The 16,576-nt window shown below is 46.2% G+C and overlaps 2 protein-coding genes across 9 annotated transcripts in view; one reads left to right on the top strand and one right to left on the bottom strand.

The window, feature by feature from the left end:
- RALGAPA1 (Ral GTPase activating protein catalytic subunit alpha 1) overlaps positions 1-12,189 on the top strand; it is a 139,220-nt gene extending 127,031 nt beyond the window's left edge. For 5 of the 8 annotated variants that reach the window (XM_072866133.1, XM_072866134.1, XM_072866131.1 and 2 more), the window contains 3 exons: positions 2,050-2,174; positions 2,824-2,854; positions 10,817-10,982. In XM_072866133.1, the coding sequence (XP_072722234.1) occupies positions 2,050-2,174; positions 2,824-2,831 (133 nt within the window). In that variant the 3' untranslated portion in view covers positions 2,832-2,854; positions 10,817-10,982. Of the gene's footprint in view, positions 1-2,049; positions 2,175-2,823; positions 2,855-3,135; positions 3,269-6,887; positions 6,891-9,106; positions 9,222-10,816 lie in introns of those variants that run through there. The other 3 variants (XM_072866137.1, XM_072866138.1, XM_072866132.1) reach the window with 3 other exon arrangements.
- Positions 12,190-14,058: 1,869 nt separating this feature from the next.
- On the bottom strand, positions 14,059-15,838 carry INSM2 (INSM transcriptional repressor 2). Its single transcript, XM_072865521.1, has one exon. The coding sequence runs from the start codon at positions 15,836-15,838 to the stop codon at positions 14,408-14,410; it is 1,431 nt and encodes a 476-aa protein (XP_072721622.1). The 3' UTR covers positions 14,059-14,407.
- Positions 15,839-16,576: the final 738 nt, after the last annotated feature.

Here is a 16,576-nt window from a genome sequence, read left to right as displayed (position 1 = left end):
TAATACACAAAGGCCAGTATTTTTTGTGCAAGGGGCACTGCTGTGAATCAAAGGACTCTATTAACTGCAGAAAATTCAGCAGCTGTGAATCTCCCCCAATGAAAAAAGTGCTTTTCAACAAGTTGTGAGATACGTAGTATTATTTAACTTCAACCATCAGTTTCATCCTCTACCACTTATACATAGCCTCTTAAAAACTGTGCTATATTACTCTCCTCTGTTAAGGCTCAATACTGTGTTTATCCCCCAACCTAAGAACCATTACAATGGGAGATTTTTATATTTTCTCTTGTCCCAGTGCTTCTATTGTAGCTTCTCCAGCCTGAGACTTCTGCTGAGGTTCAGCTGTCTTGGGATCCAGAAAGAATTTGGAACACGGATTTTGGAGGGAAGATTGTTTCCCAGTTTCATTATGTAACCAAGTTGTGGTCTAAGGAAATACAATGAAGATTGATTTATTCATTGGAAGTTCTTTTCAGATAATATATTCTCTATACATTTTTTCATCTTTAGATATACTGCAAAATCTACTGTAAATATTGTACAGAAAACAACTGCAAAAAGGTTTCATAGGAAAAGTTCCCTAATTGTTGAAGTACAGTTTTAAAGGCTAAGATGAAAGGTATTGTTTCCAGCTGTAATTTGGGGCTGACAATTTTATTGCTTATCATAACTGAAAATACTATAGCTAGTTACTTTAAATGTTAGCACTTGTTATTAAAAACGCTTATCACTTGTAATGCAGTTTTAATGTTTGGATTGCTAAAGGTGTGCAAGATTAATATTATCCCCATTTCACAGATGGTGAAATTGAGTCAGAAAGGTAGTTTTCTCACTGTCCCTGTTCCCCCCAAAAAGAGCAGCAAACCTGAAATCAGAACCCAGAGCCTTCAATAAACTGATTCTGAGTGCATTCCTCCACAGCATGCGGATTTGTTTGGGTTGCTTTTTTTTAGGAAAAGAGAACTATGTAAGGAGAAAATTATCTCACTATCTACAAATAAAATACAAAAAAAGAAGTGTGCACAAGCGTAAATGCCAGGGAAAATTTCTGATCGTTTTACAGTTCTATAAGATAACTGGAGAAGGTCTCCCCTCATTCACCGTATTGAGTCCAGCTGGAGGACTTTGAAAGTTGTGAGAGAAAAGGTTAACTGATTTCTCAGTTCAGGAACTATACGACATGAAGTCAGCATGGTAGTTTTTCTTGATAATTGTATGTTGCTGCCTGCTGCTCTACATTTTGACAGCCATTTCCATAGTTGCTTTCATGAACAGCAGAAATATTCTCTCTTTTTCTCGCTCTCTCTGTGCTAACAGCACAATCAGGCCTGCTGGAACAAGAAGCCTGGAGAGGGTTCTTCAAAAGCAACAACACTTCAAGATACCGGTCTCTTGTCAATAATATCAGAGAGGGAGAACACACAGAAAAGGAAGAAGTACAGTGTTTTGCTGTCAGTGCCCTGCCGACACCCTGTTAGCCAGTATTTAAGGGTCCTGCGGATTCTTTACAAATATTCTTGCTTGTTTTAACGGCATAACTGACAACGTGTTTTTCTCAATACTCAAATTTAGCTATGTGTTTATCTTAACTGCGTGTGTGTGTGTATTTAGGGATTATGGAAGCAGTTTGTTACGGAAAAGTGCAAAATCATTTATTAATGCTAATGTTATTTTTCATGCTATACCTCTTAAAAATTGTAACATTTTTATATTTAATTGTGACCAGAGTACAGCCAAATCAGTTACTTAGAAGGGGGTATTTAAGTTGCTGTTCTTTGAAAGAATTTTCAGAAAGTTTGACATCACACGTGAAAAAAAGATAGTTGAACCATAAGGTTTACATTAATCGTGTTTATCTTACAGTTAATATTACTTCAGTGCATCAGATAATATCGTAGTTATGCAAAGAATTAAAAATAAGTGTGTACAGTCACTGAAATACATGATATGTATTTAACAAAAACAAGAATTCTGAATTACTAGGCACTGATATTTAGCAGTTACAGTACATGATGTAAATTGCTCCTTAATTCTTGGCTAAACCAGTTATGAGGAGAGAGCACGATACCTGCAAACAATTGTTCAACATCATCTAGAGCCTACAACTTTTGAGGATTTTGCTGCTCAGGTTTTCTGTCCAGCACCTTACCACCATTTGCCCTCAGAGGCAGGTAAGAAGTACAGTAAAGAACTGTTTTTGTACAATCTTACTTGAAATGCAGTATCCTTACTTATAAAGACTAAAAATTCAGACCTTCGCACATCATTAAGTGTTACCATTAATTGAAAAGACTATATGTACATATTTGAGAACCTGGGCCAAGTTGCTTTTAAGTCTTGATTCTGTTGCCTGGCATCATGAGCTAATGCCTGGCATTAAGATTTGGCAAGCTGCTTTAATATAGCAACCGGACCCCGTATTTTTACAGTGAATTTTATCACATTCCCCTGTATATAGTCTCCATGGAAATGTTGGTACTCCTTCGTCCAGGCTAGTTCAGGTAGACACATTCTTTAATCTAAGTACACCTTCCTCATAAGGAAGTTTTAAGGCTCACTACGTTTTTAGAATGTAAAGTTTTAAATTGGAAATCTGAGAGCCTTGCAATCATCAATTTTGTTTCCAGGTGATTAGCTGCAAAGTTATTTTTAAGGTCATTTTTGCCTTTCAGTAAAATACCTGTTTTATAAGAGGATACTGCATTTTCAGTTACTAATGGGAAAATCAGTAAAAGAAAATGAGTAACTCAAGGCCTTCCTGTTCTGAAATTTCTTGAACTCCTTATGATTATTTCATTATTTTATTTCCCCTCTTTTTAGATCATTAAATATCAGTTCTGTTTATCTGAAGGTAAGACAAAGTGTCCAAAAAACCCCTTTGTTCCTCTTACTTTTACTAGAGCACTAAGCTTGTAACCAAATTGTATGCGAACTTTCCTTGTTGCCCTTGTTCACACTAAAAAGAATTTCACACTGATTGAGAAATGACCACTACATCTTCTTAAAGTTTTAGTCTTTTACTAACCTCAGGTCTGCATGAAGCACTAACACTGGTTCTGGGATTAAGGTAACTAATGATAGAGACAGTTGTTGAATGAGTAACACTTTATTGTGTTGACCTTTGTTTCTCAGCATGAACAAGTAGTACTGGATGGCAGTGGTGTGTTTTGTACCCTGTGCTGTCTTTCATTGATGTTGTAAGACATTCTGCAGTGATAACATAGGAGAGAAGGAGAAGAAGAATGTGTAACACTTGAAATTCCTTGTTCAGAAACCTTTCTTTAATAACTAATAAATCAAAATGCTTCTATGGAAAAGCTGTAAATCTAAATAAAATAAATTTTGTAAAAATAAATTAATCTGGCAAGTTGTTATCTCAAAAATTGTTTCTCAATTGCAAAAATATGCAGAAATAAATTCTAAAATTATAGAGGAGTTATGATAGGACTACAGAAAGAATGACTGAGCGATGTTAAAACGTTGAGACTCCTTTGCGTGGAAGTATAAACCATAAGTAGAAATGAGATGCAGTTTCAAAGTATAATAAGTGGTATAGTTATGCTAGTGCAAATAGTCAAGACCAAAGGGAAACAAAAATTAAAAGTAAGTAATTTAAAACTAATTAAATCAGTATAAAAAGCTAGTAACTTAATTTAATGTCTGAAAACATTTGAATAGGAAAAATCTGTCAATAGAAACATTAAAAACAATAACCAGGGATACCAGTCCTTGCCACATTTCCTACCTAATGCACTCACTAAGTATTCAACACCAGACACTTTTGTACGGCTAGTATGTATTCTATATTCTAGTGCACTTGTATCAGTTCTGCCTGTTCACCTTCGAAAATCTCACTCCAGGCTAAATCATTCTGCCCTCTTCCTCTAGTTCATTCTTTCAGGGTGAAGCAAAGCTGCTTTTCTGTACTTGTTTGGTGCATTGGAGAACACTGCTCTACAGTGGCAATTCCTGTATTCTTTTAAAAATTGTCCTAGTCATACTTGGTATTCTCTAACATGATCTGGAAGAAGATTATGATTTTTGGAAACTTGACTTTAGACTTAATCTTTCTATCAAATGTAATAATTTTGTGCAGGAATCTCATTAATAGGAGCTTGTGATGTATTTCACATCTGCGTGTATGCGCGTGTGTGTTTACGTACCACAAAACATGATGTCCTGTCCTGGGGCCCACATTCTTCTGGACCTCGCGGTGTGCGGTGGAACTGACCGACACATCAGTGTCAGGAGCAGGCAGGAGCTTCCTAGGACGGGCATGCAGCACAGTGTGACCCGGCGTCAGAGTAAAGAACCTGTCCCCAGACCTGCCTGACTCTGAGCTTGCATTCCAGCACAGGGACGTGGGGGATGCTCTGGCAGTCCTGCTTGCGTCCCAGGGGCTGACCCCTCTTCAGTCTGGGGCTGCTGGGGCTCTGACAGCTCCAGGACGGAGTGCCTGAAATAGCAGCACACCATCTGCCTCCAAGCTGACTCTGGAGGGCACAGATTCTAAAGCCTGGGGCAGGTATAAATTGACACGGCACTCATCTGCCAAAAAGGTTGCCCCAGGGCTTGGGGTTAGCCTGGAAGCCACTGGTTTCCAGTTCTAGCGAAGGCAGACCTGTGAGTGAGGTGGCTACAGATGACCCAGAACTTTGACAGACCGTGATCCCAAGAAAAGTCCACCAGATGTCCTATTAAGAAAATAGGTACCCCTAAGTTTCCAGGGTCCCTGCAACAGACAGATTTCTTGAAAGGTATGTGAAGAGCTCTGAATTGTGCCAGGATTGCACATTGAGTGGCACTGGAGTCCTGCCTGGCAATCCACACACTTTCATCACCCCCAAGATGACTCAGGCAAAACCTTGCAGGCTCCCTGCCAGACATTTCCATGTCATCTGAAAATTTCTGACCAGTTTCTAAAAATACATCACAATTACTTTTTTTTTAATTAAAAATATTTCATTTATGTCTGTTTTTTTAATGAAAAATAACTGACCAGACTAGAAAAGATTTCCACATTTCAGAGATTTAGACTTGATTCTTTAACTGGATCGTGATCTCCAAAATTACAATTGATGAATATGTTTCATTTTTATAAAATATTATATACAATTTCTTCTTCTAAGGAAGATACATAGACATGGTGAGGCTACTACAGCCCATCGTCAGGTGGTGTAATTTTGTTGTTGTTGTGATTCCGTTGGCTGGTTTCAGTGTGCCAGTTTTTTCATTTGAGCTATGGTAATCAGAGCAAATAGAGAACATGCCATTCTGTAACAAACTCTATTTCCTCAGATTGACATATTTTATCAAAGGCTCAGCCCTCAGCAAAAGCCGTTTCCTTCCTTAGAGTGGTTGCTCTTCAATACAGTGTGATTGTGGCAGCTGCTGTTTTATCTAGATACTGAGTTTGCCCTGTCAAAATACCTGATGAGTTCACCTCCCCGTGTTTAGGAACCTGACTAGTGTAGTGGTTGTGTACATTTAAAAAAATTGAGATTTACCTGCACTTAATCACAGAATATAATTCTGTTGCCTCTGTATTTTTTACTTTGTGCTGAGTCTGTTAAATAGAGTAACTGCAAATACTCTGTTAAATAGAGTAACTCCTGCTGTACAGCTATTGAGTAAACCAGATGTCTCTGACACCAGAATAGGTTGAGGGAACTGTCAATGGTAAGCTCAATGATATGGAAAGGCTTATTGACCCCATGATGCTAAGATTCTCGAGCTTTAAAATGTACTGATGTCTTGGGTTTGGTTTTTCTCTTCTTCTTTTCTGCTTTTCTCTTCCTACTGAAAATAGTCCCTCAGTACAGTAAGCCTTATAAAGAAGGGGCCTCTCTACATTAGTCATACTATTTTCCTTGTGATAAAAGCGTCAGACTTTTTGATCCCAACCATCATTCCTATATTTTCAAGCCTGTGTTCAGAGCAATTCTGCTGCCCCACTCCCAAAGTAAGCCTGACAGGCAGGGAAGCAGGGGAAGGTAGAGGTAACAATACTTCAGCCTTGCACAAGAGAAACTCAGATTCAACAGCCTGCATCTTAATCTCTTCTGCTGCTTGTTTGCTGGGTAACTTTGAACTGAGAATCTTTTTGGCCCTGTATTACCCCTTCACAGATGAGAATGATGGTGCTTTTCTCACTGTAGAAGGGTCTGAGCAACACCTGTTGATGGTGGTGGTTGAAGTTTGTGACTGGAAGTAAAGTTGAAATACAGAAATGAGGGCTGTATGTCTGGCAGGGCTGGGAAGAGTTTCTCATTATCCCTTCTCGAGTCCGAACTTAGGAAAATTTTTGTTTCCATTCCAAATCAGAGCAAACCCACAAAACTTACTGAAATTTTCCAAAAAATTCGTATTGGAACAAATGAAGCTGAAGTTTTATGCATTTCTGAACTATTGTCCTGAAGTCGACCGCTTGGGTGATAGTAAGCTGGGGATCCGCAGCACTTTGAGGCAGTAAATCCAGTGTGGACTGCTAGAGACCCAAACAAATCAACTTTCTCCATTTAATGAAATGGGTCCACTGAAAAAAAATAGAGTATGATTGTCCAATTAAAAAGCATCGCATGCATATGCACAAGGGGACAAATTTTAATCCTGACATTTCCTAGTTTTTGAATGTTTGGCTATGAATTTGCTGTCTTGTGACAACATTTTCCCTGTGTAATTCCTTCCATTTTTGTTTTGTTTAAGGCGTAGGGCAAAAGAGAAATTCTGTAATACTGATTAGCAGCCACGTGATTCATAAGCAAAACTGTAACCTCTAGATCCACCCACTGCCTGCAGACTGAGATAGGGCAATGGGTAGTAATGGTAAGCAGTCTTGCCTCTGCCTGAATCTCCACTAGTGGAAAGATTGAGAATGTTGCCAGTGGGTTTCACAGATATGAGTTGACAGAGAGGAATGGGTTTACCCAATAGTCATGTTTCCAGCCAGGTTCTGAAGAGCATTCTTCACTGGACGTGGGCTCTGCCGCTCTTTTGCCATAAACTTAATCTTTTTTGCTGTCCTCTTTCTGTTGTCTGGCTCTTAGTTCTTTCTCTCCTACCCAGTTCCAGTCTCCCAGGTCTTTAGGCCACTCACCATCTCTTCCTCACGTTCTCATCTTGCTTTGCAGCTGCTTTTGCAGTCTTTCTCTCTGCATCTGCTTCTCGCTTCCTTTCCTCGTTTCCCAAAATTAGTGAGAGACTTTATTGACTCAACTCTACCAAAGTTCTGCTGAGCATGACGGACAACTTAGCCAGATTCAGACTGGAATTTGTAAGACTGGCAAAGGGCATAAGCTGTACAAACATGATTGCCCTCTTCCCTGGAGATCAGGTGCGGGGGGCTGAAGTACCTTAAAAGGCCATCAAAATTTACCAACATGCACAAATTAATTTTCCTCTGTGGTCATTCTCAGAAATGTCACTCAGGAAAATGCTGATCCAGACAACAAGGTGTGATAAAGCTAGACATTCTGAGAGTAGTCTTACCATGCAGCACCCTGTCTTAATATCAGCACCTTGTCGGGCTTCTGCTCAGTGAATTTTTCACCTCTTTGAAAGTCAGAACTGATGAGCGAGAGGAGTCATGCCAACACGTGTGTTATGATACCTCCAGATTCCTCCACCTCACCTTGCTTCTCACTCAGTCTGTGTGTAGTTAGGATTCAATTTTACATTTAAATAGTTAATTTCTGAGTCAAATAACCAACATACTATTATTAGAAGATCCTAAAATTATCCAATGGAGTGTGAAAATGTCACATTTCAACTTTGTTGATCCACCTCCTTGTTCAGAAGCAATTGAAACGGCTTTACTTTATGGCCCCAAAATATCATAGCTCATCAGGCTATGATATTTGTCACTTGTCAAGCCTAAGAGGTGAAAAATATGGATCACTTCCTGACATTTTTCAACCTCTTAAAAATCCTAGCACATCCATTTTGTTTATTTTATAGAACTTTCTGGCTCTAGGTCAACTGTCAGTAAAGCCTTCTTATTTAACCCTATTTTTATATTTTGGATAACTAAATATTTTGTTGCATAGAGAGATAAAGATAATAACATTTTACACTGAAGATTTTAAAACTGTGAAGGGGAAACAAAACCTGCAAAACTTTTATATGCTACATTTAATATCCACATGTGTGTATGTGCGTATGTATGTATATATAGGTATATATGCTGATCAAAAATCCAAAGAAATTGAGTTATTAATCAGTCTGTTGATTGCTGTCAGACTTTAAATATATTTTAAGTGCCATTATTCTTCACTCTTCTGGTGTGATATGTTCAGATGTGAAAATCACTTTATATGACTTCTGTTCTTCAGTAGCTCTAAGTTTCTTAAAAAAATGGGATTGCATGTGAGTCTGTGCTTCTGTCTGCAGGAATTAGAAACAAAATGTTAAGATATGACCGGAATAATACCTTAATTGAAATAACCGGGGGGGGGGGAGGGTTTATAATGTTTTCTTTATCCAACCCGTGATAAAATTTCACACCAGGGTTTGACCATTTGATGCAGGCTAACTAGCTTAAATACTCTGTTTTTTCTTCTTTACATGATTTCAGGAGTCTCATGTTGAGACTGGCTGTAATTTTAGCATACTTAATACTGTGAAACAGCTGGGGAGCAGAAGCCATATATCGAGTTGCCATTTGTTTTTCCTTCTCAATTGTGTGTATGTGTGTGAGTAATTTAACTGTTTTCACAGACTTTAAGCAAGCATTTCAGACAATGTTTAGGATGTATCTCAGTTGCTATGAATAAGGTTGCTGGATCTGGATAATGTTATAGAATTCTTTTCTTTCTCTCTCTCTTCCTTTTTTTCTTGTAATGCTTAGTTGGTAAGTATGATGCCGGATTTCAAAGCTGTTGCTTCATTGCACATAACTAACTCATCACTCTCTTTAACCTGTAGCATGAGCAGCAATTGCATAATGAAATTCGAAATTCCGTTTTCTGTGCTCATCTGTTAATACCCTTCAATCTCTGCGGTTCGTGTCTCATGTCTCACACCTGTTATCTTTTATCTTTTCTCCTCCCCCTTCCTCACTTCTTTCCACTCCTCCTTCCTCATCACTTCTTCATTCTCAACAAAGAAAGAAATGCTGTGATATTTCTTCTCCTTCCAAAACCTCCACTAGAAAGCATTGGCCACATCAAGGTAAAGGGCAAAGGCTTGAAACGGAAGGTCTTTCACGCTAGCTGTGAATGGTATGCTGTGCAAAACAACAACGGTTATTTTCTGTTCTCTAACTTCCACCATTTGAAATGCTTTAATTCCTTGTAAAATTAGAACAAGATAGAATTTCAGAAAATGAGAGTGCATGTTTCCCTGCCTGCCTTTTTCTATAAGGCACAGTGAGTCAGGCATTATCATGCTTTTCCAGATTGTTTGGCAATGAAGTACCTAGTTCATGAACAGAATTACTGTCCCCAGCTGGGGGACAAATAACAGCCCTTTCTCCTCCCTGTCACTTCGATGGGTCGTGTCAGTTTGAAAAAGATGGAAAGTATACCGTGCTGTCTCTCTGGAGCAGGCAGGTGATGGAGCAGGCGAGGAGGACTGCCAGGTTGCTAACTCACTGAGGTCTATGACAATATGTTTTAAATGTACTCTTAAGACTTCTTAGCTGGTGACGTGTGATTTTATTTTAGAGGAGTCTTTCAAAATAAATCATGATCAGTTTTGAATGGTTTTTGCACCCCTTACATATAAAATGTATACTGAGGGAAAGAGAGCTTCAGTTCTGATTATTGCTTTATTATTTTAAAGAATTACAGGACTAGCATGAGGTGGAAGAAATTGCAAGTGATATTGTGGCTTACTGAAGTCAGCAGGGGTTTCCCCATTGACTTCTGCAGGACTAAGCTTCTGTCCATAATTTATACGGGTCAGAAGCGATCAGTGGCGACTGAGGTAATTGAGTTCAGTCAGGCTGTCAGTCTCTGCAAATGGCTAATTAAAATGCGGTTTAGTTCTGTGGATGTGAGTTCGTAGTGTTAATTTTCTGTACACGGAAAGGAGAACGTAACTTTGATTTCATGTTTTCTCCTTTTCCTTTTGTATCTCTGTGGAAGAAGATTTTGAGACTGGCTGTTTGTAAGGGAAGAGCCTTGTCCTCTTGCAGTGAGGACTCGGGGCCCACCGGAGCGTAGCTCTGGGCGCTGGGCTAATGAACTATGTACCGTTATCTCAAATTCATCTTGTTCCTTTTACAAAGAAACGTGAACGTATAGTGCATCCAGTTAGTACGATCTGTTCAAGCTTCTGCCTTATGGGCCCTGTAGGAATTTGCCTTTTGAAGCACCAACTAAAGTTGGGATGGGAGAAGATGTTTTGCTCTCCTAGTTGGCCCCCAATTCACTCCACCTCTTCAGCTGCATTCCTATAGCTCCTTCCATGCGCAACGAGCTGTTAACCTTCATGTTCTCATTAAAGACTGGATCCTTCTGGGTTGTGGTTTGAATGATGGCTCCCCATCCCTTCAAGAGAACTGGAGGTGCTTGTTCTGACAGTTAGCGGGAGAACGTTGCCCACTCCAGCGCTGCTTCAGCTGCCGCGGGCGAGGGGGTTCTGCAGTCCCGTAGCTCAGTGGTTTCTGGCATCATCTTTTCTCAAGAGGTGGATTTGTGGCAGTTGCTAGCTCCGCATGCAGTACCATCACCCACAGCTGGTAAAGGGCTAGGAGATGCTGGGGGAGTGACAGCAGCACTGAAATTCCTCTCTGCCCCCCTTGTGAATAGATTCCCGCGCTGCGAGTGCGGAAGGCAGCACTGACCCGTCTGGTTCTTGCTGTCCTCTGCAGGCTTCTGCCCAGAGACTCAGCAGGGAGAAACTCCAGCAGCAGCAACAGCACAGGTGGATGGAACAGACTTAGCCTCTCCAATGTCTCCTCGGACTAGCAAGAGCCGCATGTCCATGAAACTGCGCCGCTCCTCTGGCTCAGCCAACAAGTCCTAAGTGGCGAGATGCCTGCAGCTTTCTAGTGAACAGCCATCGGCCGCCCTTCCCGCAGCGCCTCGCCGCTTTCCGTTAAAGGATAATGTCTCTAATGTGTGTGTGCCCCTTCCCTGCATACCCCTGTTCTGTATGTTTATTTTAAACAGTGACACTGGAATTTTACTTCTAGCTTTTGGGTTTTTATCAAACTCCAGGCTGCCCGGTTTTTTTCTTTTTTTTTTTTCTTTTTTTTTCTTTTTTTTTTGGAGTGCAGTTTGTCCTCTGCACCTTTTACCTTCCCGGATGATTACGATATCTTAACAGTAGTCATTTTTAAGTCTGGTTGATCTTGAGTCATATACGGAATTGGAGACTGCAGTTTGATTACACTATATTTATTGTGCCCCATTGCAATTTTCTCTGTAACAAAGAAAGAAATATGTACAACTTGAAAATGAATGTACAATTTTAAATTGAAGTTGCATTTGTAAAGTCTTTGTCAGATGTCACAATGTTAATGCACAGGATATGTACAGATTATTTATGTTAAGAATAAAATAGTTCAACGGCCTTTCAAGCATTACAGAGTCCAAACAAAATAGCTCGTAGCACCAACTCTTTCTTCACTAAAGCAACATATCATTTCATAACTGTGCAGGTGATGCCATAATCTATGCCAGAAAAACAGAAAAAAAAATCACTGTGCTGAAATTCTATTTATGCTTGGCTTCCAAATATTTTTATAATGTTTGCTTTTCCAAGTGGTATCAATAGTAAATGCCATCGAGTTTCATGGTTTTTAGCCTTTATCACCGGGCTGCTGGGTCTAGATGGATATTCTTGTTTCTTACATTAAAAAAAAAAAGCACTTTCCCGATAGAAATCCATTGCTCTGATGATGTGTACTAGGGAAGAAAAGGGAACATCCTCCAGGAGCCTGGCCTGAGATGCTGACGATTCCAACCCTGTGAGTGCAGATTAGCACACTTGTTCCACCCACCCAGAGATATTTTCCTACAGAAGATGAAATGCTCACATTTTGAGTCTGGCAAACAACAAATGCTGTTAACAAAATGTAGCATGTCATCGGTACTAACTGCATGTGTAAATATATCATATGGGCAACAATAAAAAGATAAATTACTTATTGTCATTCATGTAGTATCTACAAATTTGTAATGGTTGAAGAGAAGACATGCTATTTAATAATACAATAAAATTATTCTTACCACCTTTTGTATATTAGTCATTCACCTCTGATTAGATTCTTACTCCAATTTATAGAAGAATAGTATATTACGTGCGGAGCAGTTAAGTGCAATACACAGCTTAGTTTTCATTTGTATTAAAAAGCACACACAAGTTCTTGGGAGCTCTTTCCCAACCCATCGCAAGAACGCTGTACTGAAAACTTTTCCCCAGATCTAGTAAATACAATACACGTAGCTCCGCAGGTAACGCAAAGCGCAGGACGTTCCCTCCTGCAGGTTGGTTGTTCGAGTGCTAATTGTAGGAGCAGTTAATAATAATCAGGTTTCTGTGGTCCGGAGCCCTTCGTCTTTGACTGTACAAGTGGAGAAAGGAGAGCGATGATTTAAAAAAAACATAGTGACCTTCTCCAGGGGAGAACTCATTTAATTGCATAAACGAGCATTTTTACCTAAGTCTCTGTTACCAACAAATGATGGAAAAATGCACAATTTAAAATAACATGCTTTATTTCTGGCATATGAGAAGAGCAAGCTGCGAGTTTAGGCTCCTTCGTCAGCAAATCTTGGCTGCTTTAGGTTATATTGTCTTAATTTATTTCTCCAGATCCTGGAACTAAAACAAGAAAGTCCATGAAGCACATTTAAAATAAAGCACTTATCGCTTGCTTTCAGCCTTTGGGCACAATACATGTGAATCTTTTGTTGTGTGTAACAAAATATAAAGCTACAGAAATAATTGCTTTAGAGGATGCTAATCGAAAGATTGAAATATTTTGCATGCTCATTTCAGAGAGAGTGTTAGAACAAAGACTGCGGCTGGGATTGATTCGGTTCTTCAGAAATCACCAGCTGACCCACTTTGCCCTGCTGAATTCGAGAAAGGCATGAGCTTTGTTTTAAATCCTTTATTGAATTTGCTTGCCCTTATTTTTGGCCTCATCTGCTATCACATTTAGAAACAAGCACTCATGCGTGGAAGAATTAAATAAATAAATACTGGCTGAAATGTCAGTAGCTGGTAAATTCGACAGTATTTCAAAGCATTTGGCCAGACCACCGTTCAAGGCAGGGAATACACACCGTGGGTTGGTTTGCTAAAGGTAGGTCTCGTTAGGGAGAAGGAAGGTAGCCTGTCATCTGCGCTTTAGCAACATTTCAAAAGACTGTTTCGTGTTCTAATTTCAGCTGTTCACAAGACTCAGAGGAGCTCACATCAACAGCGCAGCTCACGGGGGAGAGAGGTCGGAGGCCGCCCGAAAAGGCCGGGTGCGGACAGGGACCCTCTGCCTGCCCGCGATGCAGGGGCTGGCAGGGCCGCGTGCTGCCCGGCCTGGCGAGACCGAACTGCGCTTGTTGCTATTGTTTGTGCCGCACTAACAAGCCACTAACGGAGCGGGTTTTGAAACGGGCAGCTGCCGGAGACGCGCGTTTTGCCTACCGCACGGTCGCTAGAGTACAGAAACACAGAGTAAGCGGGAGATGCGCACTTGGCTACAGAAGATCTGCACCTCGTATTTTTAACTAAGCAGACAGCACGATTAATTTTCCATACGTTTTGCTAGCTATTATATGACTTGACATTGGCTTAATATGAACATTTACCTTCTCAACTATCTTAGTACAGAGTACAGCAAACGAAACACCTCACAATAACTTAAATGTTGAAGCTGGGGGGCTAAGGCTATTAAAACAAGCTCACTAGGTCAGGCTCCTTTTCTCACGAAAAATAATTCCTCTCTTTAAATATCATATATACAGCTGTACTTCTATCCTGGGACCGAGAGCAGCTACGGAAGATGTACTTTCAGCAGGCCGGCGCCCGCCTCCCCGGCATCGCCCGCATCCCGACAGATGCTGGCAGGGCCCGGCTCCTTGCGTGCTGCCGCCAGCCCGGGGCCGTACCCGCACCCGTACCCGCACCCGTACCCGCACCCGCCCGCCGTCCTCCGGCGGCCCCGGCAGCCGACGGGCAGCGCTACGCCTCCCGCCCTCGCGGGGCTCGGCACGAACGCTGCCGGCCGGACCGGCGGAGGCGGCGGCGGTACCGCCCGACGGTGGACCTTCCGCCGTGCTGGTCCGGGAGCGAGTTTCGCTGCCCACCGGCCGGGGGGGCGGGGGTCCGCGGGCGGCTCCTCCGCCTTCGTAGCCGTGAGTACCGCGACTTTCCATAGGAACTACAGCGTGGACAGGACTCGCTCGGCTCGCCCGGGCTCCCGGAGCAATCCCATCGGGGGGCGGCCGCGGGCCTAGCAGCCCGGCCGGACGGGCACCTGGAGCAGCAGGACCTGCCTGCTCTCCGGCGGGTGGCACTTGCTGGCGTGCCGCGCCAGCCCGGGCGCGCTGAAGAAGGTGGCGGGGCAGTGCTTGCAGGGGAAGCCCTGCCGCTCGCCGCCCGCCGCGCCGCCCTCGGGGGGCCCGGCCGGCGGCGGCAGCAGCAGCTCCTCCCGCACGGCGTGCCACAGCCGGTGCTTGTCCCTGATGTCCGCCGAGGGGAAGCGGGCGCCGCAGAGGTGGCAGGCGAAGGCGAGCTGCCCGCGCTCCGGCGGGCCGTAGGCGGCGGGCCGCGCCGCCCCGTGGGTGCCCAGGTGCTTGCGGAGGTAGGCCTGCCGCCGGAACCGCTTCTGGCAGCAGGGGCAGGCGAACGCCTCCCCGCCGGGGCCGGGGCCGGGGCCGGGGCCGCCGCCGGGAGCGGGGCCGCCGCCGGGAGCGGGGCCGGGGCCGGGGGGGGCCGGGGCGCCGCCGGCGCTGTCCGCGCCGCCGCGGTGCTGACGGGGCGGCGGCGGCGGCGGCTGGGGCGGGGGCGCGGCGGGGCCGCGGGGCCGCCGCTCGGGGCTGTTCTCCTTGCCCGGCGGGGCGGCGGCGGCGGCGGAGCCGTCGGCGCTGGGGCCGGGCCGCGGCTTGTGCCAGCGGCGGTGCGAGGCCAGGTTGGCGGGGCAGCTGAAGATCTTGTGGCACTCGGGGCAGCGGTACTCGACGCGCACGATGCGGGAGCAGCGGTGCTGGGCCAGCGCCAGCGGGTCCGCGTACTGCTCCTTGCACAGCTGGCAGATGAACTCGCCCAGCGGCGTGCGCCCCGCCGGCGGCCCCGGCCGGCCCTCGGGCCCCTCCTCCTTGATGCGCAGCCCCAGCACGGGCGAGGTGGTCACCTCGTCGGCGAAGCTCAGCTTCCGCGTGGCCTTGGCCTTCTTGGCCGGCGCCTTGGCCCGCGACGGCCGCTTCAGCGCGGGCACCGGCGGCGGCGGCGGGGCGGGCAGCGGCGTGCGGGGCTGCAGCAGCAGCTTCTCGGCGGGCGGGAAGGAGGCGGCCAGGGGGAAGGACTCGGCGGAGGCGGGGGAGCTGAGGCACCGCTCGAAGAGAGCCGCCCGCGGCCCCGCAGCGCTGCAGGGGCCCGCCGCCCCCCAGGCGGCCGGCCCCTCCGGCGGGGCGAGCCCGGGGCCGCCGCAGCCGCCGCCGGGGGGCCACGTCGCGGGGCAGGCGGCGGCGGCGGCGCCCTCCTCCTCCTCGCCCTCCTCCTCCTCCTCCGCCCCCTGCCTGGCGGCGGGGCTGCCCCCGGCGGCTGGCGGCGGGGGCGGCGGCGGGGCGGGCGGCGGGTCCCGGTGCGGGTCCCGCTCCCGCGGGCGCGCCCGGTAGGAGCCGCCGGGGCGCCGGCTGCGCTTGACGAGGAAGCCGCGCGGCATGGCGGGGCGGGGCGGCGGGAGCGCGGCGCCACCGGCCCGCCCGGCCTTTATACCCCCGGCGCCCGCGCCCGCCCGGGCGTCATCCTCCCTCCGGCGGCGGCGGCCAATGAGGAGTTGGGGCCGGCGCTGGCGGCGGGGGGAGGCGGCGGCCGGGCCGGGCCGGGCCGGGCCGGGGCTCCCCGCTGGCGGGGCGGGCGCGCTCGGGCTGCGGGGACGGGCGGGGTGTCCCTGGGAGCGCACCCCGCGGCGCGGAGCCGGGGGAAGCGGCCGAGGCGCCCCGCGGGACGGCGAGAGGTGTGGGGCCGGGAGCGTGGGTCCGAGACGGGAGAGGCCCCGCGCCGCGGCACGGCCGGGGCCGAGGGGCCGGGCAGCGTTCTGGCAGGAGCATCTCTAGGTGCTGCCGGGGGGGCGTTTGTGCCGGAAGCCTTCGGGCGCGGCTGGGGCCGGGCCGGGCCGCCCTGCGCGTCTTTCCTCTGAAGGGAGCGAGAGCTGGGAGCGTGCTCCGTCCTTCAGCACCGCTACATCGAGAGTTTTCTCACAAGTAGCCAGAAAGGGCTTGTATCGAGGGGAGGTCCCCGTGCAAGAGCAGAGCTGCCCCCGCCGCTCGGAACGCTAAATCACTGATCTCTGCCAGGGCCGCGGCACCCTGGCAGCTTCGCCCACGGGCAGGCTCCCGAGCCCAGGGGAGGCGAGAGTGAGTGGTGGTGCCCCAAACTGCCAGCGAGCCAAAACCTGGCC

The sequence above is a fragment of the Ciconia boyciana genome, chromosome 6, assembly GCF_034638445.1.
Source record: "Ciconia boyciana chromosome 6, ASM3463844v1, whole genome shotgun sequence".
Lineage (NCBI taxonomy): Eukaryota > Metazoa > Chordata > Aves > Ciconiiformes > Ciconiidae > Ciconia > Ciconia boyciana.
The sequence above is the reverse complement of the archived record's forward strand: the minus strand, read 5'-3'. Positions and strand labels throughout refer to the sequence as shown.

Bases quoted from the DNA above. Each gene is read 5' to 3' on its own strand.
- INSM2 (XM_072865521.1), bottom strand. From the start codon at position 15,838: ATGCCGCGCGGCTTCCTCGTCAAGCGCAGCCGGCGCCCCGGCGGCTCC.